The sequence below is a fragment of the Sciurus carolinensis genome, chromosome 1 (genome assembly GCF_902686445.1).
Source record: "Sciurus carolinensis chromosome 1, mSciCar1.2, whole genome shotgun sequence".
Taxonomy (NCBI): Eukaryota; Metazoa; Chordata; class Mammalia; order Rodentia; family Sciuridae; genus Sciurus; species Sciurus carolinensis.
The window spans coordinates 5,500,066-5,523,863 of record NC_062213.1 but is presented as its reverse complement, the minus strand read 5'-3'; the positions used below and the strand labels follow the sequence as shown (position 1 = coordinate 5,523,863).

Here is a 23,798-nt window from a genome sequence, read left to right as displayed (position 1 = left end):
TAAACACAACTGATGGAGGCTCCTCTCCTTGTATTCCTGACCAACTGGAGGGACCATGATTATAGACAGAATAAACCTGATTTGGAATCATGGGCTGAACCTTGGATAAAGACCAAAGTCCTCTCATCAATGCATTTATAAAACAGATCCCCTAAACTGTATAACACTTGTTTGGGTCAAAGTGATTTTTTTTTTTTTTTTTTTTTTTTGGTACCAGGGATTGAACCCAGGGGCACTTAACCACTGAGCCACATCCCCGCCCATTTTTGTATTTTATTAGAGACAGTGTCTCTCTCGCTGAGTTGCTTAGGGCCTTGCTAAGCCACTGAGGCTGGCATTGAATTCAGCCCCCCAAACTGCTGGGATTACAGGCGTGAATGTGTGCCACTGCATTGGCATGATTCCATTTTTATTTGCACTTTTCCAGGCACACAAATACACACAACACAGATATATCTTTCCAAGAGATAAGGAACATGGATTTGTATTTCCATCTCACCTGTAAAAGATCAGAAGCCCACAGAAGTGGGGTGGCAAATCTGAGTCTTCTGCCAGCTCCACCCTAATGAACACCAGGACTTTCCATGCAAACGTGGCCTATGCCATTGTGGTAGAGGGTACCAGTGGCTGCACTAGCAGTGATTTCTGCTTCACCAGTGTTACTGTTTTGGAACGATTCCGTAGTTCCATGGTGCCATCCACATGGCGTGGTGGCACTTTTACCCAGGGGAATGTGAGCATTCCCTTGGCTCCCTGGGATCCCGCCTGCAACACCGGTAGCACAAACCCGTCCTGACTGCTGAACTCAGGTCTGTAAGCAGCACGCCCCAGGCAAAATAGACCTTGGTCATATTGGTTTTGACTGTGCCCTCAAGTCTGGTATAACTCTTGACACACAGTAGGTACTATGTGTCAATACAAATATGAGTTGGGAATAAAGAAACTTGGTTCCTTTGGGTAAAAAAATAGCCAAATGCCGCCGAACACTGTCCATTTTCTCCCTGAGCAATGTGGATTGCACTGACTCTCTGCATGCCCTTACAGTGTGCATCAGATCGACACCTGAAAAACATTTCAAGGATCACCTGACTCAGAGTAGTGTGTGAGCATGGATTTGACTGGGTGTCAGCGCTGACAGATGGATGGCAGGAGGCTCCAACTGGCAATCCAAACCCACCACTGCATGCATTCTGCCCATGCCAGGGGGACTGCATAAGGGATCTGAGGAGCAACTGCCCTCGAAGACCCCAAGGCTGCTGGGGAAGCAAAATACGCAAATACATCGTTATACCATGAGCTCATTGCAATGGTGGACACTGTGTAAGAGGTGGACACCACCTGAGTCACAGTTCTTGCAGCAGTCGATGTCCAGGGCTGTAGATGGGGAAGTCAAGGTCTCTGACACTGAAATAGTTGTGAAATCTGAATTCCAGACTGAAGACTCAGACTCTGCTCTAGAGGATTTTGAGCAACACAACACATCCCCAATTGTACCTGAGGATGACATAGGACCCTCCAGGGATCAGCACAGGGACTCTGAGCTCCTGCCATGGTTCTGCCATATAGGGCTGTACCACCCTGCCCCTTCCACCTCTCTGCACTTCATTTCCATCATCTGTCAATCAAGAGGGATTTAGGCTTAATAATCTCCATGATGTCTAACCTTCAGAAAATCCATGTGCAAAAATTGATTTGTCTCCAGAGAGCCAAATCGGATGGATACGCTTCTGTGATCATCTAGATTAAATGTAAGTATTTAATATTTAATAAATGTATACAAACATATATGAATGGTGTATGCGAGTGTGCATGTTCTTTACTACAGACATGTAGCTCTTTATTAGGATTGCCTTCCACTCTCTGAAACTGCAATTCTGTAATTACTGCCTAAGTAAGGAAAGATTCTAAACCCACATTCTCCCCTAGAAGGCAGCACAACAGTATGCACCAGGCATGCAGGTATGCAGTAGGTGTTTCATGAGTGTTTGGTGGATAAATGAATGAGAATGCTCTTAGACACTAATATCTTTTGTTACAGGTTTGCCCTTTGAATATTGCCTGCTTCTAGAATGAGGTAGGGCACACTAAAACCTCCCTAAACAACAGCTGTTTCTGTGACACTTAGAAGACCATGACACCCTCTCTCCGGCCCAATGCCAAAGGGGCAACCTTAACCTCTGGGAATTTCCCTTACCCAGCTCCATGTGTGGCAGCTCTGGGATGTCCCTCATGATGACCAGGAAGTAGAGGCGGAGTCCCCGGTAGGCATGTAAGAGCAGGAGGCACAGGTCACGGTGCCATTTGTGGGCATGCTGCATGCAGTTCTCCGAGGGGACATAGAAGCTTCCCTGTAGGGTGGAACAGAAACAAAGCTGAGGGATATAATGTCTGGGCTGGGTGGCATAGGGTCCTCCCCTCTGCCTCCTGAGTCAACACTCAGGAAATATGTGGAGGTACAGAATGGCAGGCCTGAGCCTTAGTAAAACTGAAAAGGGGTTGAAGATTCCAGGAAGAGAGAGACCTGAGTTCCCGCTTCTTTATCCATCCCTGTGGGAAAAATAATGAAATTCAAAATATCTCTGTTTTATCATGTTCAAATTAAAATAATGATAATAGTAATGATAATGATAATAATAATGGGTGATGATTGTGATGGTGATATGGTGTTGATGACGGTGGTGATTGATGAAGATAGTGGTGATGGTGGTGGTGGTGGAGATGATGATATGGTGTTGATGGTGGTGGCGATTGATGGAGATGGTGGTGATGGTGATGGTGGTGGAGATGGTGATATGGTGTTGGTGATGGTGGTGATTCATGGAGATGGTGGTGATGGTGATAGGGTGTTGGTGATGGTAGTGATTCATGGAGATGGTGGTGATGGTGATATGGGTGTTGCTGATGGTGGTGATTGATGAAGATGGTGACTGGTGACACTGGTGATGGTGATGGTAATGGTAATAATGCTCTGACATGGCATGTTTGTGAAACTGAGTGATGCCCACTTAAGAGCCCCTTCCACTGACTGTGGCAGGGTCCACTCTAAGAAGAAAGCAGGGACAAAGGTGGGTGACTATATTGGCACAGGGAGATAAAAAGAATTTGCAAGACATTTGTGGCAGATGGATGAGTAGCAGGTAGTGCTGAAAAGGAGGGAAACTGTCTTGTAAGGGAGTGAGATGCGTGAGGTTGCTTAAGCTGCATGGAAAGTGCGCCTCGGAGAGCGCAGGAGGTGAGCGTGCGGAGTCAGAGAGCTCTGTATTATTTATTTTGTTGGTAGATGTGGAACAGATGATACTGATAGAATTACAAAGTATTTTGTCCAATAAGAAAATGCAGCCTATGTCCACAAAGGACTTGGAGACCTACACATGATGAAAAGGAAGAAATGGGACAATTTTGACTTTCTTGTCAACCCAAGAGACAAGGACATCCTGAAGTCAATGTCTGGAGTAGAGAGAGGGATCCTGTAGGGAAGTGCTCAGACAGTGGAGAAGAGAAGGCACTGAGTCGCGTGCTGGAGACGGTGGAGGTAGGACCTGCTGCTCCTCTATTGCCCACATGGCCCTGGTGGGAGGAAGCGATGTCTCTTTGTGTCCTGGTGACCAGCTACCAGGGAGTTGGTGGGTCCACTGTCCTGGCTTCTGAGCATCGGTCTGCACAGTGGGTGATTGTGGCAGTCTCCTACCCACCTTCTGTCCTTTCTCCTTGCTGCCACCTGAGAGGGCATCATTGGCCCAGTAGGGGCAGAACAGGTCTGATGAGGGCCAATGGCCACCTGCACTTCATCTGTGCTCCCAGTGGTGTTGTGAGCAGGTGGTGAGGGAAGCAATTGCACCTGCTGTCTCCACCGTGTCCTGAAGACTGGGTAACATGGACTGCCAGGCAAGACGCATCAGACCAGATAAAAGCCTCGGGAATGTCACCACCTGGTTTGAGACTGCCTTTCGTCAGCTCTCTAAGAAAGAGACTCCAAGAAGGTCACTGGGATGTGCTTTCGGGGCTTTACCTGTGAGGGAGGGAGATGCCCAGGTAGAGGTTTGCGCTCCACTCCTGGAGGCCTCACAGGGTCCTCAACAGTCACCTGGGCTCTGGACTTGAGAGGGGCCTGGGCTCATGGCACCGGCCATATCTTTGCACCAGGCATTGACCAGCGTGGGTGAGGATTACCCCAGGGCGGTGTGAGTGTGGGTGAGCAGCCGTCTCTAGACAGGTATTCCCACACTCAGCTGTTGCTGTTGGTCTCCAGCAACCTGGCAGTTTAAGGAAGGGGTAGCTGCAGCCTGAGGCAGGGTCTTGGTGGCACACCCATGCGTGTCTGCTGGGGAGACCCTCTGCAGCAACCTCTTCTCCCAGGGCCTCATTTTCCTCAGTTATGAATCCTGGCTTTGGATTAGAAGGATGCTAGTCCCTTTCCATTTGAATTTAAGAGAGATATCCAACAATGTCCGTGTCCCCCCAGCACACAGGCTAATGCACACCCTGACATTTCCCTCCTTCTTATTATATTAAAGTCAAATACAGAGAAGCTGGTACAGTTGTGGAAAGACTAGCAGAACATGTGCAAATAGGGAGCTCTTGAGAATCCCCGGGCCTCCAGAGAAAGAATGAAACTGCTATTCAGACATCCAGGTAGTGCCATCACCCCTGGTCTCCCGACCTTCCACAAGCACCGTCAGTACTTCAACCAGCACTAATTTTGTTCTTTAAAATAGAATGTAGATGTGTAATAAGAAAAGCACAGAATCACCAAAGGAAACAGTACCAACCACCCTATTCTTGAGTGCAACCATCTCTTATGGATCTTCTAGAATACTTCCATACGTGCGTGTGCTTATGTGTCTGCATGTGTGAGCTCTCATATGTATGCATCTTCCAAATTCATGCACAGACATACCCACAGGTTAGGGAATGCTCTGGTCATTTCTTGGTTCTCTTAATCACTGAACATGTCTCAGGTTCCCTCTTATCATGTCAAACAGTGGAGCCATAGGAACTCCTGTTTCTACTTCACAGATGCAAAGACTGACTCGGAGAGCTGAGTAGCTAGCCCTGGTCACTCTGCTTGGCAGCTGCAGAAATGACCCTGGAAGCTCAGGTGCCGAAGTCGGGCAGTCCTCCCTCAGCATGTGGCACACGCCTCTGAAAACCGCACCTGGCAAAGAACAGAAGCTCCACAGAGGTCTGCTCCCTCCGACAGAGGCATTAATTCAAGTCCCGCTGTGTCTCCATTAGCTGTGACTAAGCAGACTTGAAAGCAGAAAGGGCCTTATGAAGCCATGGTACCCACGGTCACGCATGCCCCCTTAGGCTGCTCCAGGTAGCCCCTGGAACCCTGTTTCCCATCCTGCCTTCCACTCGTATCTCCATTTTCTTATCACCGTGGCCTTGTTTTTAAAGTGCTCAGACCCTAGTGAAGCAGGCAAGGAATCTATGCCATCTGTTATGAGGTTTCACATTAAAGCTAGACCCTGTGCCCATGATCTCAGCTACTCAGGAGGCTGAAGCAGCAGGCCTGCAAGCTTGAGGTTGGCCACAGCCACTCGGCAAGATCCTGTCTGAAAATCAAATATAAAGGACTGGGGTTTGAGCTTGGTGGCAGAGCACTTGACTAGCATGTAGAGTGCATGAGACCCTAGAGTGAATCCCTAATACCAAAAATAGAAAAAAGAAATAAAAAAACAGGTCCAAATATCATGAATTTTTCGAGAAAGTCATAAAGTACACTTTAGGGAACCTTCATAAATTTGATTCAGTATGATTATCGAAGTAACACTCAAAATGATAATCCAAAGGGAGAATCTGAAAAAAATATATGGGTAGAGATTGTTATGTCAAGCTAAAAAGAGAGGAAGAAAAGAAAAACCTCCATTCTCCATAAATTACTCATCAGCACGACATTTGGAAAGTGAGTAATATATCACAGAAAATCCCATTAGCCAGTCCTCCAGGCCTGCAGAGCCCATGTCAGTGTGGAAAGCCAATGAATGTCTGCTAGAATTGGGGTGAAAATCCTTGCACAATCTCCCTAGCACAAAGCAAGAACACTCCAGCAACCTACTTCTCAAAGTCTGGAATGAAAGCCCTAAATAATGAAACAGGAGTCCAGCAGGTCAGACACACCATTAGGCTGCACACGAACTTACAGGAGAGGGCTCTGGACAGGGCCCAGCCCTCCACAGGTGCACACCAAGAGACATGACTCTCCCTTTCTGAGGGTGAACTAAGACCAGTGTCAATGGGAAAATACTCATACGATTGGGGTAAAGTATTGAGCCTGGTGCATCAGATATAGAGAACCTTGTTTTAGATTTGAGATGCAAACTCCTGCTTGAATTCTTTTTTTGCTTCATCCTACCAATGCTTTGGGCAGATCTTCCTATCCCTGCCCTGAGGGTACATCATCTGTAAAGAGGGGACCATCATGATATTAATGTCACATAGCTGCTGTTAAAGAATAAATGAGACCATTCTGGAAAGATGCTGACTGATGCAAGGTCCTAGTAGAGAATCAGAGCAAGCAGAAAGGCACATTTGCATACCAAGGACACATGGGTCAATGGCCTCCATCAACATGTCAATGTGTGGTGCAGCTTAAGACTCAACAGTGACCCACTTAAAAACATGCAGTTGCATTTTAACTTCATGGATATTCAGCAGGAGCGCCGTAGGGATGTGGTTTGAACACAGAACCTAGAGTTCAAATATACAAATGGGGTATAGCTAAGTTTGTTGTGGACCCTGACCTTTATATACATACCTCTCAAAAACTTCATTTTTAAATCTACTCCCTGCTGTAGTCTCTAGATCTCTGAATTCCAAACTTCTGATTGGATAACTTGCCTATTTGTCACAAAAACCATCTTACAGGAGACTATTTTGTTGCCCTGACCTGACTGCTTTTCCTTCTGACCTTCATTACTGGATCCCATTGCCCAACACCCTAGATAGCCAGGGTGTTCTCTTGGGCTCTTGACTTTGTCACCTCAAGAATCTGCTGTCATGTCTTGGATTCCACCCTTGCTATTCTCTTCTCTTTATCCTAGTGTGAGTTGTCTTCACTGGTTTCTTGAATTATTAAAAATATCTTTCTGATGGGCCTCACGGCTCTGGCCTCAAATGGTCTGGTGCCCAGTCCATGTCAGCCAGTTTACACCATTACCCACCACGGACTAGACAATTTCAGATTCCTGGGTGTGGCTTTTGAAAGCCCAATCACATTTCCCCAATCACATTTCCACATTTGGATGCTGCCTCCATTTTCCCCCAGGGCTTTAGGTGCCTTTCTCCTACTCTTAAAAGGCCTGTGTGCTGCTGCCTGAAATACCCTCTGTCAGGCTTTTGGAATTACTCCCTGTGTACCACTGAAACTCAGGCCCGATGTCATCTCTGTGCACTTGCCAAGCCTCCCCTGCTCTGTGGCACCCCATGCATGCCTCATCAGACCAACTATCCAGACTCTTCCTTGCAGCCTGAATGCCGGCAGGGCAGGTACAGCATGCTGCTTGTCCCTGAACCTGGAACGCCTAGTGCATGGGCAGTCACTGAGCGACATAGTGAGTGCAGAGACAACCGCAGCACTGTCCTACAGGTCGCTGCAACCAGGATGCTGCAGACTGGATGAACATAGGTGCACGCTGAAGACCACCTTACCCCTGCCTTTTCCTACTTCAGAACTGTGGGACTTCCACACAGTTTTGGGATCTGGATTAGAATTTCTATAATTACCACAGGAGTCATGCTGTGAACATTCATGTCTATCCACTTGTTTATACAGAATACATAATGCAATCTGTGTTTTACTTGGCATATGATGACCATCGAAAATTCATAAAATAATTCAAACATGCCCATAAAAGCAAGCCATATCTTTTGTCAAGAACTATCAGTACATTTTTATGTTACCAGTATAGGAGAATGCATAAATGGAATTGATTTGTATTATACTAGATATTTATTGAAAAAGAAATGTAAGCGCTGTCAGACCTCAAAATCTAGAACACTATTAATAGTAGCTACCATTCCTTATGTGGCTGCTGTGTGCCTGCTACTATTTTAGTCCTTGTATTTCTCCTCTGGGTGGTTCGGGACTTTCATACTATGATCCCATTTGTACTGATGATTTCACCAGCTTGTTGATGTAACAACTGATGTTGGGAAACATCAGAGTGGTATATAACGTGTTTCAGATCTCCTGGCAAGAGGCAGGTCGAGGTGCTGGAAGCGTACTTACAGTCTGGACTCTGAACGTCCTCTTTGCACTCTCTTCATGCAGTTTAAATACTTTGCCTGTGTCCACACATCCAGAAAGCACTAGAGTTGAGCTTCTAACCCGAGTCAGGACCCAGATTTAGAAAGGAAAGGAGCTCCTTAAGGGAGCAAGACTGTAAACTCCCTGATACGAGCTTCAGTTCTGCTGCTAGCTAGCTGTGACCTAGGAACTAACTTCCCTTCCCGATATTTCAGACCTGATCTTCAGATACAAATCTCTGAGGTCTTGTTCAGTAATTCCTCAATTCTGGGTCCTAGTGCTCTGCCTTGACTAGCCATGAGATGAACTATAAGCTAAAAATAGGAGTCAGTTAGCATCTGCATATCAGAGAAAATATTTGGGGCTTTGGTTTTAGGGGCTTGGCTTATTTTGCTTAGCATAATATTCTCCAACTCCATCCATTTACTGGCTAATGCCATAATTTCATTCTTCTTTAAAGCTGAGTAATATTCCATTATATATATATAGATATATATGTGTATATCTATATATATTATATATATATAATCTTTTTCTGTATCCATTCATCTGTTGAAGGACACCTAAGTTGGTGTCTTCATCCTCTGCAGAGAAAGACAACTGCATAGGTGCCTCCCCCCACCATGGTGCTTAGGAATAGGGGGCACACAGGAGCGAATCCAAGTTAAGTAGAAGGTGGAACCAGACCAGTGGTTTGCACTCAGTGCTTTGGGAAATGAGGGGCACCATCAGCATCAAGAAGGATCAGGGCAGCGATGCTTCCTCTTCAGCAGCGCTCTCCTGTCCACGGCAGATTGAGATGCTTTGATCTACACAGGAAGTCATCTGAGAAAGGTATTCCTTGATTTAAAAAAAAAATGCTGAAAATCCCTGGACTAAGCCAATGCCCTGTGAGGAGTCAGATCTACCGTGGCTCAGAAGGCAAACACAAACTGAAAACAAGTTGAACCTCAGACTTCAACAATCTGTGTTGCTCCCTATTTTCATTTCTGATTCCTAAATATTGCCCTTTCCTGTCTGCCTATAAGCTTGCTTTAAATAGCAATTAAAAGATGCTTTTTGATCAATTTATTCCCAAACTACTACAAGGTTCAGGTTGTTTAAACTTCCATTTTTGTGCGTAAAGCAGCGTTCAGTGAACATGGAATTCGAGCAGTTACCTGGGGTCAAGAGTTCAAGTTTAGGCTTTTCTACTCACTATGGAAAGGGACTTGGTTCCTGCAATTTGGACAGGGATTTAGCTGCCCCCAGAGGGCAAGACAGAATGAGTGAGCCGTATGGTGCTTGGCTATCCACAAAGCACGATGAACATACTATTTACTTCTTGTTGTGATTATTATTGGTAGGAATGCCACGCGAAGCCTTCCACTGATACACTAGAATGAACACATTTTTTAAGTAAATTGGTTACTGCCTACAATCATCAAGAGATTTTGACCTATCTAGAACTTTAAAAATTGTAGCTAATTAGTAATTACACAAGTTGACATATTGACGATGAATAATTCATAACCATCTTACAAATTCCCTTCATACCTATCATGCACTTTGCATGAATATGTAAGTTGTTGCGATTAATCTGTTTGACATGAAAGAACTATTCACATATTATCAGTGTTAGGATCAGTTATCTTTATACTCTTCCATAAGTGAGCAGGTCAGTTCAATTTAATTTATCATCAGGATCCTAATTGCTCTTTATTGGGTGCTTCCTGTGTGCTCATCACCATGCTGAGCACTTGAGTTCCAGAGGCTGATAAATACTGTCCCTCCCTGGTGGGGCGCATACTCAAGCTGGAGGAAGCAAGGACACCAACACACCCTTGCAGTGCTCCATGGTCTTTGCAGGGCTGCACTGGAGGCAGCTGGCGTGGGTGAGGCTATGTGGGGTGGGGAGGGCTTCCTGAAAGAGATGATACCATGGTTGAACTTGAAGGGTTTAGGAGTGAAGAAGGCAGGGAGAGGTGTCCTTCAGGTGCAAGGACCATCACAACCAAAGCCACAGAGTAAAAACATAGCACAGGAAGCCAGAAAGTTAGTGTGCAGCTAAGGTAAATGTGTCTGGTACAGAGAAGCAGGAAATCAGGCCAGGCAGACAGGCTGGAGTCAGGCATGGGGGGCCGAGCAGATCGTATTCATCAGGAATCACTTCCCAGGTGCCCAGAGACACACAGGCAACGTGCAAACAGGTGACAGTGTGCCCTCCGCGGAGCAGTGGAAAGGAGTGATGGGGGTGGACTGTGGCTCTCTCCTCGTCTCTGCCTTCCTACCACTCAAGGCTATCGGTCCCTCTAGCTCCTAGGAAAGTGGGACTCAAGATGTAAATTCATGAAAGTAGAACGGGCCTGGAGAGGGTAAAGAATAGCGGTGAATTCCACAATTACAAAGAGACAACCTGTAACTCCCAAGCAGCAGCGCCTGACTTGCAGGTCAAGCTCTTCGCCACTTGGTGCCATATTCTACACTCACCAGAATCGACCTGAAGGTGAGGGTAGCTTCTCAACTCAGGGTGAGGCAGTGAGAATGCAGATGATGCAAATAGCAAGAGCAAGAGGAAGCGACCGACTGTCGGACCAACAGGGCTGATTGTGTAGTGCAGGAGGGGCCAGGCTACTACCACTCCTGTTCCCAGGCTCCTGTGTGGACCTACAGAATAGTGAGTCCCACTTGGTGCATGTGCCTTGTGCCCACGGTGTCTGGTTTTACTTTGAAAGTTGCAGGTTTGCTGTGATGCCCTAAAGATTCAAATTTGATGTGTTGTGATTTTTTTTTTAATGTAAACAAATGGGATACATGTTGTTTCTCTGTTTGTACATGGAGTAAAGGCATACCATTTGTGTGATCATAAATTTACATAGGGTAATGTTGTTTGATTCATTCTGTTATTTTTTCCCTTCCCCCCCAACCCTCCCACCCCTCTTTTTCCTCTATACAGTCCTTCCTTCCTCCATTCTTGCTCCCCTCCCACTCCCCCCATTATGTGTCATCATCAGCTTATCAGTGAGATCAATTCGTCCTTTGGTTTTCTGAGATTGGCTTATCTCACTTAGCATGATATTCTCTAATTTCATCCATTTGCCTGCAAATGCCATAATTTTATCATTGTTTATGGCTAAGTAATATTCCATTGTATATATATACCACAATCATCTAGATTGGTTCCACAGTCTGGCTATTGTGAATTGAGCAGCTGTGAACATTGATGTGGCTGTATCTCTGTAGTATGCTGATTTTAAGTCCTTTGGGTATAGGATACAAATAATCCAATCAACAATGGGCTAAGGAAATGAACAGATACTTCACAGAAGAAGATCTACAAGCAATCAACAGATATATGAAAAAATGTTCAACATCTCTAGTAATAAAAGAAATGTAAATCAAAACTACCCTAAGATTCCATCTCACCCCAATTAGAATGGCAATTATCAAGAACACAAGCAACAATAGTTGTTGGTGAGGATGTGGGGAAAAAGATACACATACATTGCTGGTGGGGCTGCAAGTTAGTGCAGTCACTCTGGAAAGCAGTGTGGAGATGTGTTGTGATTTTAATTATAAAAGGCACTCAATTCCTCCAACTGACTCTTGAGTAGGCACTGAGTGAGCATCTCTAGTACCCAGTGCTGAGTTCTGAGGACTCAGTCATTTGCTCTTTGTTTCTCTCCCTAGGACTCTTGACAGGCTTCCTAGATGTGCCCACTCTGTGAGCACACCAGCACGGCCAGTGTAATCCACATGCTGACACCTCACACACACTCCCACGGGCCCCTCATCTGCTCCCTGTGTGAGACTCACAGAGCACCGGGAAGTATGTCTGGAGGGTGGGGCAGGAGTGGCCCCTCTCAGACCTGGGCAATCACTGTGGCACACGGCGTGACTTGGGTGACCGTGCCTAACCAGGTCCACACCCACCCCTACTAGCACCACCCGGCCGGGGAGGTGCTCAGTGACAACCTTGGCCACCTCCAGGGCTGTTCTGAGACTAGGTCACAGGAAAGGCCACTTCATGGACCTTGTCACAATAGAGCATGTACTTCTAGAGAAACCCTGCGCAAGCTAGGTCTGGCTGTTGTTCAAATAATTCTAGCAATCACAGAAACTAAAATAATGGTACTTATTGATAAATCACAGTTTACCTATGGTTTTTAATTAATTCTGTAGGGTCTATACCATTATTAGCCTCATCGTATGGATGGAGGAACAGTGATGGATCTCTTAGACAGGAATCAAGTGTTTTCTATAAAAAATGTTATCAAATCAATTTATCAGAATTCATAGACCAAAATTAATCTGATCAAATTTTTAGTAAAGCTTGTATCATGTTGACGACCACATTGCGTCTAAGTTCTGTCACACAGTTTCGGTAGCTGTATTTGCCTAGGGTTTAAGATCAAGCTGTTACATGGCCACTGAAGGGGCCCAGCAGCACAGTGACAGGCTCATCATCAGACCCATCAACGACCACCCTGCAAGAATGCTGCCCTCTTGACCTGCCTGGAGAGACGGGGCCCAGAAGGAGGAAGTGAGTGAATCTGGAACCCCGTTTCCACAGTCTTCCAAACACAAGCCTCTTTTGCTCTTCAGTGTTGCGGACAGAGCCCTCAATGGTATGCAGAGGCCATTTCACAACTGGGTCTGTTAATCATGATATCAACACATCCTTCCAGCGCAGAAGACTCTCAGTCCTTCACAGTCGAAACAGCACTGCACGTGTCTATTGAAACATTCACAGCTCTGGTATTTTCCCATTCCAGCGACTTACTGCCATTAGGGCTTTGTTAAAAGCCATTCCCCAAACTGCATAACATTCAGCAAGTTTGTTAGCAGTTGGCAACTTGTAATCTTAATATTTAATCTAATTGAGAAAACATTACCAACTCAAACAGAACAAGCAATTAAGGTTCAGATCACCACAAGACCACAGGTATTCTTTCTGATGAATGTCTTCAATTTTATGGTCTGGCTTTAAGGACAAAATTGCTTTTCTTCAATCTGATGTACATCTGTTTCTTAAAAATGACCCAATGGTTGCTCTGCATGACATTATAGAAATGTAGGACCTTACGTGTTACTAGAGATCAGCTCCACCCTGAGGACAAACCTGCATTCGACATGGGCTTGTGAATGGTCAACTCCAAGATCCCAGGCAAGAGAGGGGATGCCTCAGGCTCCACTGCGCATGTGTAAATACTGACTCTGTGGGAAGGTTTTTTTGTTGATAGGATTAATTGACAATGAATCAAATGTGTGGCATGTCATATTAAATGTAAGCTAGGGTTGATCCACAAATACTGACCACAGTGAATTAAATAACACTTATAGCTCTTACAGTCCAGTCTATGATTTTCACTAATACCACCATGATGTTAGTAGCATGTCATCTCATTTTCCCTCGTTAGTAGGTCACATGAGTTATAAGACACAGACAGGGAATGGGAAAGGGTGATGGGCAGGTTCCCCGGCATGTTTTCAACTGATGTAATTTATCTCTCTCTTTTACATGATGTCTTTTATTCTTTTATTGCTTTAGGACTTAGCTCTCAAATCTGGAAGAAACATATTTCGAGATTGAGATGTTGGCTTGTTATGGATCAAATGTGGAAGAAGAGCAGCTCCCTTACAGATTTCTGTGTGTGGAATTAAGCAAAGGATGGGGCAAGAGGTTAAAATGAATGGAGATGGAATGGGATCTGTTTAGTCAGCTTTTTCTCTGCTGTGACTGAAAGACCTGACCAGAGCAATTGTAGAGGAGGAAAAGTTTATTTGGGGGCTCACGGTTTCAAAGGCCTCAGTTCATAGACAACTGAGCTGGTTCCATTCCTCAGGGCTCAAGATGAGGCAGAACAACATGGTAGAAGAGTATGGCAGAGAAAAGCACCTCCCAGGATAATCAGGAAGCAGAGAGACTCCACTTACCAGATACAAAATATATACCCCAAAGGCCACCCCCTAGGAACCCACTTCCTCCAACCATATCGCACCTGCCTTTAGTTTCCACTCAGTTAATCCTGTCAGGAGATTAGTTCACTGATTGGGTTAAGACTCTCACAACCCAATCTTTTCTTCTCTAAACCTTCTTTTGTTTCTCAAACATGAGCTTTTGGGGGACACCTAATATCTAAACCATTAAAGGTCTGTCTAAGGGCGGAGGTCCAGTGGTGAACTCACTAGGAGTGGAGATGGAGCAAGATGGCGCACTGGGCTGGAAGCCTCCAAAGGACAACATCAAATATCCCAGCAAGGATGAGGAGGGACTGGTGGAGGGACACCCTGGAGATCTGTGACTAGAAATCCACTCTCAACTGCCTCAAAGGGATGATTGCAGCCCCATGTGGAGTCCTGGATGGCTTCCTGTGGAGGCCTTTCTAACCCTGAGACCAGGACCCAGGCATCCTCCCTGTGCCTTTCCTTGCCCTGACCTTGATTTCCCCAATACCAGCCAGCCCGTTCTGCAGCCAGTCTCCTGTCCCAGCCTGGCTGCACCTGTCCTCTACACCTTCCCCTTACCAAGTCCTGCCACAGGCAGTCAGGCAATGACTCCATGCTGCTTCTCCACAGGAATCCTAGTCAAGGAGAGTTGACCTCATCTTGGAGCTGCTCTGTCATTGCCCTAACTCGAAGGCCATTTTGATTAACACAAAGGCATGAGCCATTCTATTAAAATAATTATATATCAGAATGGAGTAGAATATGCATACAGAGTATGCTTAGCATGGTGTCTGAATGAATTTGTCAACAATTAGTTATTGAAAGTTATTTCTGAGCTAGACACTGTTAGGGATTGAAAATGCTATCTGTACATGATTTATGCATTCAAGACTCTTTAGTATGTAAGGCAGCACATAGACGGATGATTTCAGTACGGTTTGGTAAGTGCTAGGATCAACTGACCCACAGATGTTACCGCAATGCAAAGAGAGACACCAGTACCATTCTGGATGGGGTAAGTCAAGAGAAATGCCAAATAAAAAATGACCAGACCAAATAAAAAGAAGAGAAAGAAAATTCAAACCTCACAGGTAAAGGCAAGTAAAAGAAAAACATTTTGCAGAATAGAAAATAAAGGTGTTAAAATTTTAGCAGAAAGTTCATGTGGATTAAGATTGAAATGGCATTTAGATTTAGAGGCAGAAGTCAGTATGAAGGTCTCTGTCGTTTGTCCTGATGATAGATGTAAGATCCATCACCTCAAATTGGTGGAAGGTTGTGATGGAGGAGGAGAGGGGAGCAGAAGAGAGATGATCCAGGAAGCTGTGCCCTGTCAGACAAGAAACAATTAGGACATACATCTAGGCATTGGGCAGGGAGGGACCCAGGCACAAAACAAAGATATTTTGTGTTTCTAAGAATCAGTCACTGGTGTAAATGAAAGAGAAAAAAGGATCAAAGATGATTCTGAGCTTTCTGTTGAGTCATTTCATAAGAAATACAGATGTGGTAAGATTAAATCCAGAGAGCTGGCCACCTGGACTCAAGTTCCCACACCACCATTCACATCTGCCTGAACTTGGTCCATCTACTGCTCTCTCCAGGCCTGTTATTAGCTATAAAATAAGGAAATCGCTTCTACATAGGGTATTAGAGAAGTGTAACCCAGGAGATATGTGCAAATGTTTAATACAGGGAACAGAATACAGTAAAGACTTGATATGATATTTTACTAATATTTACTTAATTATTTGAAAGATGGAGTTTGATTTGAATATTATCCATGGGATTAGATCCCTTTGTTTCTACCAGTTCACTGCCAGGATCACCAGAGACAATTCTCATGTAGCAAACAGAAGACTAGACTTGGAGTCTTAAGTCAAGCACCCAATCTTCACTATATGGATCCTAGGCAAGCCACTGTCCCCCTTTGGGTGCCACATTCCCATTCTCTGAATGGGGCAAACAATTCCAGAGGTGGTGTGAATCTGAGATGAAGTCAGAGGATAAAAATGCTTTGAGACAGAGAGAACACCATAGAACCCCAAAGTCATGTTGCCATTGCTTGCAGCCTCATTGCTAATTCTCAGAAAGAGCAACTAACATAACTTAGGAGACTTGCAGGGGCTCTCCAGCCTCCCACCCTGCCTCCCACCCGAGAATGACTCAGATGCAATGACCCAGACTGAGTAAAGCTCAGGGCATTCCCAGAAGCTCCCAGTAAACATGGCTGCCTGGAGTAAGAATCAATTTCCTTGAGAGTTCCCTTGAGGAAGAGAATGAGATCAGTAAGGAACAGGATTCTGTGTGCCACCCTGAGGGGGCAGTCAGTGGGGAGTCAGCAGGGAATGAGGTGACTTTGTAGTAATAAGTGCTGGGGCAGATGGTGACAGTGTGAGTGGCAGTCATCACGCCCCTGGGCTGCAGCCAAAGAGCCTGTCTGCACCTGGAACAACACAGACACTGGGTTCCTAGAAGGTGTGATTATTGTCTACTTTAGGCCAGGCAAAACCTGTCTGACATCCATTCTCAATTCTAAAATACGGCCAGGAGAAAGATTCAGAAGAAACTATCCTGTGAGCTGCCATTCTCACTCACAGGAGAAATAAACACCCAGTCTTTGGACGTGTTCATGAAGATGGCACTCGGGAAGCATGGCTGTTTCTATGTGAAGATAAATATGGAGTAAATATTGGAAAATGGGAACCAATTTCCTGAATCCTGACTCATTCTCGGGGACCTTCTGCCCAGTGATCACTGCATGACCATGTCCACACAACATGAACCATGTTCTTAGAAGAGAGCTACAGAATTAACCATTTTGCAAGGTAGAAACTGAGGCACAAGGACACATAACCAGTAGATAGCACGACTTTACCAGGCCCTTGGGTTATGCAGACTTCCAGCTCCTTCACTCTTCTGCTCTGTGACTTGTGACAAGTAACACGAACTCTTATTGCCTTAGTTTCCTGATGTGCATAATAGTATAATAATAATAACCAATAGTTGTTGTGAGGGTTCAATAAGATAAAGCACCTAAGTTCTGTTCATCGCCATCACCATCAGCACATCACCACCATTGTTATTACCATGGTCATCAACACCATCACCCTCATGGTAACTCACCATCGCCATTGTGACCACCTCCATCACCATCATCACCACCACCATCACCATGATAATATTCACCATCACCATCATCACTACCATCATGATCATAATCATCACCATCATCAGCACCACCATCACCATGACCATCAGCATTGTCATCATCTGTCACCATTACCATCATAATCATCACCACTTCCCCATCCTAATCATCACCATCATCATCTTCACTATCTAGCATCTGAAAAATTTCCACTTAGGTCAAGGGTCTGGAAACTTCACCTGCATCCTATGTTTACATAAATAGTAATTCAGTGGGAAATGTTTTATGGGTATAATTATCTATCTATACATTTCTGAATACTCTTATCTAGACCACAAAATGGTACAGCTCAAAGAGCTCTTATCTTAAGAGTTGTAAGGACATACTTAGAATTCCAAAACTACACTGTGTAAAATGAGGAAAATAACCCTGGCCCCCAGGCTTGCTCCTGATGTACCTGGCTCCTTCAAGCATTCCTTCATATAGAAATGTTTAGAGAGCTTCCCACTGATAATAAATCGACATTCAGAGATACATGATCCCTTCCTTCACAGAGCTTTTGCAGCAGAGAAGATAAAATGGGAGAAGAGAAGTTGAATGAAACAGCATGGGAAGAAGACAAGGACTCGAGGATTTATTCTAGGGAGTCTTTTAAATTTAAGTAATTCTCATTTCTATATCAAACTTTACCTCTCTCTTCCACATAATGAAGCTTATTGAAGACATGTCTAACCCTCCCTCTCCATCATAAGTACAATGAGTAGACTTTATTGGAGGAAAATTTAGTATTTATGGAAACATAATAACTCAGATTACTTCCAAATATGTGAGCAATGAGACTCTGGAGGAAAATAAAAACTGAATCTACATAAATGTAGTTCATGAATTAACTAAATATCATTTGTGCACATGAGAAAAAATAGTAATAATTCTGCTGCTATTGCCTCTAATTGTAGTTATACTTGAAATAATGAGAAAAATAAAATAGTATAAGGAAAAGGGGAGTAAAGAGCTACCACTTGTTCAATTTTACCATGTGTCAGTCACTCTAAAGGCTTCAGCCATGGAACCACCCTGAGAATCTTATGAGGCTAGCAGTAATTCTGTTCACCATCACAATCATTTGCGTAGTACAAAGAGCAAGCACTTCGTATTCATAAAGAAGTTAGAGTGTGAGCTCAAAAGACATTCTTAGAAAAAGAAGTTTGACTTCTCGATCCTTAGATTGCTCTTCTGTAGGGTGGGGCTCATACTCGTGTTCCTGGATGCTAGAAAACTCAGAAGAGATGCAAGGCCTGAACACTGGCAAGGGCACAAGGAAACTTGCTCCATAAACACCTTCCTCTTTTTTTCTGGAGGCACTAGATGTTTTGTCTTCCAAGGTTTGCTACAGTCAGTGAGCTCACTCTGCAGAGACCTCTCCATTGCCCCACTTCCCTCTAAACACACACACACACACACACACACACACACACACACACGGCAACATGGCTGAAGAAACTGCTTACCTGGCATGCCAGTATGCTCTTTGAGAAATTAAATTGAACCAAACTCAAACTAGAAAATAAAACCATTTCTAGGGGCTGGGGAGATAGCTCAGTCGGTAGAGTGCTTGCCTTGCAAACACAAGGCCCTGGGTTTGATCCCCAGCACCACCAAAAAAAAAAAAAACAATTCTAAAACCCCAACAATAAACATAAACTGAAATGAGCTGAGCACATTTGCAGGTGATGACAAATACTAAGTATTTACTTACCAGGCCACCGCCAGCTCAGCGTATTGGCAACTGCCATTAATAACCACTCAGCGGCTCACAAGCAAGTTGGTCTCCATGGGAACGGAAGGTAATATCACACCACCATTCCTGGATGGATCTTTTATTATTTCAATATTTGAAAAGTGATTTTTCAAGATGATAGGAACTATCAAATATGTTCAATTATGCATAACATGGGAGATAGCGTGGGGTTTAGAATATTCCTTGGGCCATGCTTATTTTTCAGGGAGAAAAGAAGACACTGAAACTCTGGGGAAAGCATCAAAATTTACAGTTCTCCCATAATTCCTAGAATTGCTAAGCCTGGAACATGACCCTGGTGACTTTCATCACAGGCAGCTGATTTCCTACTTTTAGTCATTTGTCAGAAGCCATCAGAAGCCCATGCCCAGCACCCTGGGCTCTTGGCAGGGCCCTCAGCAATCACGCATGCAGATCGTACAGCCTCCACACACGTTGGTGATGGACAGTGGGAAAAGACCACAGAGGCACATTCACAAGGACAAACCGGAAGGCCACGCCACTCTCCGGCCCGTGAATACAGAACACTGGTCTCGCCTGGGTTTTTTCTCCCCTCACCCAGGCCTCGTACTCACGCATGCATACTCATGCACAGAAAGTGGCAGACTTGAGAGGAGAAGATAAGCCATCTGGAACCAGAGTCCACAGCAGGAATACGACAGATAGTCACACAGGTACATGATTTTACATGCTTGGTTGCCTGGAGGCAGCAATCCTCTAACAAAAGCCCAGTGCACACAGTTGGGTCATCCTTCAAGCCTGGAGTCCTGGGCACACCTGAGGATTCTTTCGCAGCCCCAGCCAAGTGTACTTCAAATGTCCCTCCAGACTGCATCTCCAGTGCCACCATTCCTCTGGAGCACCTGGAAAGGCCTTTCTGTGACCAGCTGCCAGCAAGAGGCAAGGGGCCCAGTGGCTGGGCCTGCACACTGAGCTGCACGGCCTGGGCAGGCTGCTGCTTACCAGCTGGTTTCTTGAACTTTCTGTGCTTCCATTTCCTCATTCTAAACATGAGATTATTAATAACCTGCCTCATACGTTGTTATTATAATTAAAGGAGAAGACGAATGTAAAGACCCTTTAGAGTGCATCTGGCACACGTGTGTGCTTAGCAAGTGTTTGATAATGGTGGTGGTGGTGGTGATGAAAATGAAAATAGCTCTGTTCCCACCTCCACCCCACAAAGAATTCCAAGAAAACCCAGTTTTAAGACAATGGTTCAAAGTGATAGTGTGGATGTCAGCTAGAGCTATATTAGGAAATGGGAAATTAAGCAACAAATAACTACTACATATAAATGGTCAAACGTCCCATTAAAAAAGGGACAGAGAGGGGACATAATATGACTGCAACCAATAAGGACAGAGAACAGATTTGCTCATTTGCTCACCATCTGAAGTAACTACCGTCCAGATAAAATACTTGAAACTGTGGTCTGTAGTCACTGACATCAGGCTGTATAGGCTAAAAGTCAGGACAACCCAATGGTTCCAATCCAGACGCTGAGACAGGATTATGGACCCTGGGGAAGCCCTTGTGGGCTCGCTCCTATGAGAAGGTGAAAAATGGCACAGGACAGTGGTGGGCAAGGGGGAGACTTCACAAGACAGTGCCAAAGCAGAGAGCTGAGGAAAAAATTCCCAGGGCTCAAGCAGGACTAGAAATAACTGATGTATCCACAAATTAGAATGGAAAACCTCGCAGCTCACAGGCATTGATTAGAGAATTCCGAAGAGCATTAGCTCAGTAATTGGACAAAATCTGTCCTGGAGGAAAGGCTTCTCTCTTCTCTTTAAAGCAAGACTTGGAAAGATCAAATAACTTATCTGCATTCCATAACAAAGCTCAAGAATACCCTTTATCAAACACACATATCCAGCGCTGAAAAAGGTAAATTTGCAATGCCTGACATTGAATAAAAAGTTTCCAGACATGCAGAGAGGTAGGAAAAGACAACACATACTGAGACTCATAGTAGGGAAAATCTCAGCGAGTAAAGGGGCCAGGGGCTGGAGAGGGTGAGGTGGAGACAGGGTGGGGGGACCGGAGGAGAATGAGAGAGAGAGGAAGAGAAGCTGAGGAAAAGCTGAAGTAGGAGAAAGGAGAAATGAGCACAGGAACAGAGCCAGCTACGTAAGAAAAGGGACAGGTGGGCAGAGATGCTTAGGGAGAGGACAAGACAGATGAGCAGTGACAGAAACAGGCATACCTGTGAGGACACATAGGGGTGCACAGCAATCTCCTGCTTTACTTCTTTATAACTTTAATCACAATTGGAACACAAAACTTATTGATACAATCAATCTATATACCACTCACAATCCAACTCCCCCAGGAAGGGGGATCAGTGTCAATGACAATTTCACCAATAATCAACAAAGTGCATTGGCTGCAGTGGGGTGGGGAGGATTTTAGACATATGAAAGAAGAAAAGGAGCAAATATTCCTGTTATTTCACTGACCAGAGACTACTGAGTCTCAAAAACAAAAGCTAATGAATAGCAGCGTTCAGTTTAAGTATGGATTTCTTTATTTCAAGTCCAAAGTCTTGAAAAAAATTAAGATCTTAAGAAAGGTAATTTTCAGCAACTCATGACAATCATGTTCAATGAATAGTTTTTCTTAAATTATGGTGTACGTATTGCGTTGGGGACAATTCTGAGTACAGATGGGTTTGGGAGCACTTCTGCTACGCTGCAGGGAGGGAGCTGGTGGTGGGGACGAGGCTTGGCTGAGTGGGAGGCCACGGGGACTCAGGGTCCTCACAGGACTGTGCCTTTCTACATGCAGACTCCAGGACGTGTGTGCAGGGTTGACTAGAGCCTGCCACCCGAGTTCTCCTCTGAAGCTTTTCTACCTGTGTCACCTTGACCCCTTTATTTATATCTCTGAGCTTCAGCTTCCATGTCTCCAAATTGTAGGGGTGATGTCTACAATTTGGGGTTCACCAGGAGAGACTGGAAAGCTGCGTGGTGATGGTCATTCACCTGGTTCCATCTGCAGGACACCTGCTGGTGGGGAGTGCATTGAAGAGGGAGGGGCTTCCCCCAGTGCATGTGACCTAGAAGCTCAAAATCTAGTCAGTGACCATCAAGAAAAGAAGCATAACACTGAGCGCAATGCTTGCGATGACAGGTATGAGTAAGACCAATGTGGATTCCAAAGCAGAGCCTCCCACCCCATCCAGGAGTCACCAGAGACATGGGCGGTGCAGTCAGATTTGGGAGGAAAGAACACTTGTGCGGAGCTTTGAAGGATAAATGGGAATTAGCAAGATAAGAAGATGCGGAGGGTGCCGCCGGCAGAGAGGCAGCCTACAAGAGAGTGAAGAAGAGTGAGAGTGAGAGGGACCAAGGGCCCAGGTGAGGGTTGAGGGTAGAAGTGGCCGGGACTCTAAGTTCATTTAGAATTCTGCAATCTCAGAGATGTTGCTCAAAGCATTGGGCACTGTTGATACAGAAATGTGCTAAAAATTTTTCAGTTTTCAGGTGCTATACTTGTGTGTGTGTGCATGTGTGTGTGTACATTTGTGTATGTGTGTGTGTGTGTGTGACAGAGAGAGAGATTTTTTGTTCATTCTGCAAACAAATACTAAGCATTCATTTTGCATTGAACACTGAATGAGTCCAAGTGATACTGTGATGAGAGCAAAACCATCTATGAGACCTGGTCACATGCATGTGGCCCCAATTGCCAGGTCCACAGTGGATCAGAACAGGGCAGACATATAACTCAGGGTAGTCAGTTCCTAGGATGGACAGTGACCTCTGACCTGGCTGTGGCTACAATCCCCACTCACACGGGGATGACCATCTTTGTCCAAGCCAGTTCTCTTCTCTGAGACTTATTCTGAATAATAGGGGGAAAGCCAGCTGTTTGGAAGGGAGGGAGGGAGGAAAGAAGATGCAAAGTGAATCAACAAAGCAAGGAGAGCCCAGGCAGCTGACAGTGACGCACTGGCTTGGACACCCACGGCCATGCCTCATGCCCACTGGGCCTCAGCCATGGTGGACCTAGACTTTCTCAGTTCATTCTCTTTCCCCTGCCTTGGGCATCCTATAAGAATCCTACCATCTGTTGTTGTTTTTTCAATTTGTCATTTTTAACAGCTCTGTAAGGCATAATTGATATGCACTCATCTTCCTATGTTTAGTATCTTCGTTTGGTGAGTTTGGGCATGTGCATACACTCATGAAACCACAACCAAGGTCATGATCACGTCCATCAACTCTAAAAGTTTCCCTGTGTCTCTTTGGTGTGTTTTATTTTGTTTGATGTTTTGGCTTTGTTACGGTAAGATTATTTAACATGAGATCTACATTCCCAACAATTTTTAAATGAACAATACATTATTGTTAACTACACGCACTACATTGTACAGCAGATCTCTAGAATGTATTCATCTTGCATAACTGAAGCTTTATACCCTATGAAAAATAATTCCTCATTGTCACATCTCTGTAATAAATCCTTAATCCTGCAATCAGCAAGATTAAGGATTCCTGAATATGCAGAAGCTTATGCATTACAGTTTCGGCAGCCTTTTTCGTAGGCCTAGAAAAACATCTCTGGGAGAGCCTTGGATGCTACTGAGCACTGACCCTGATTGGTTACTTTTTGTGTACATCATCTCTCGCTCAGAGAGATTGAGAGAGAAGACTGAGAACTGG

General features: G+C 44.8%; 1 protein-coding gene across 2 annotated transcripts in view; it reads right to left on the bottom strand.

The window, feature by feature from the left end:
* Window positions 1–23,798, bottom strand: part of Fam135b (family with sequence similarity 135 member B) — a 303,172-nt gene that overhangs the window by 47,684 nt on the left and 231,690 nt on the right. For both annotated transcript variants that reach the window (XM_047556813.1, XM_047556820.1), the window contains one exon: window positions 2,195–2,348. In XM_047556813.1, coding sequence (XP_047412769.1) covers window positions 2,195–2,348 — 154 coding nt within the window. The remainder of the gene's footprint in view (window positions 1–2,194; window positions 2,349–23,798) is intronic.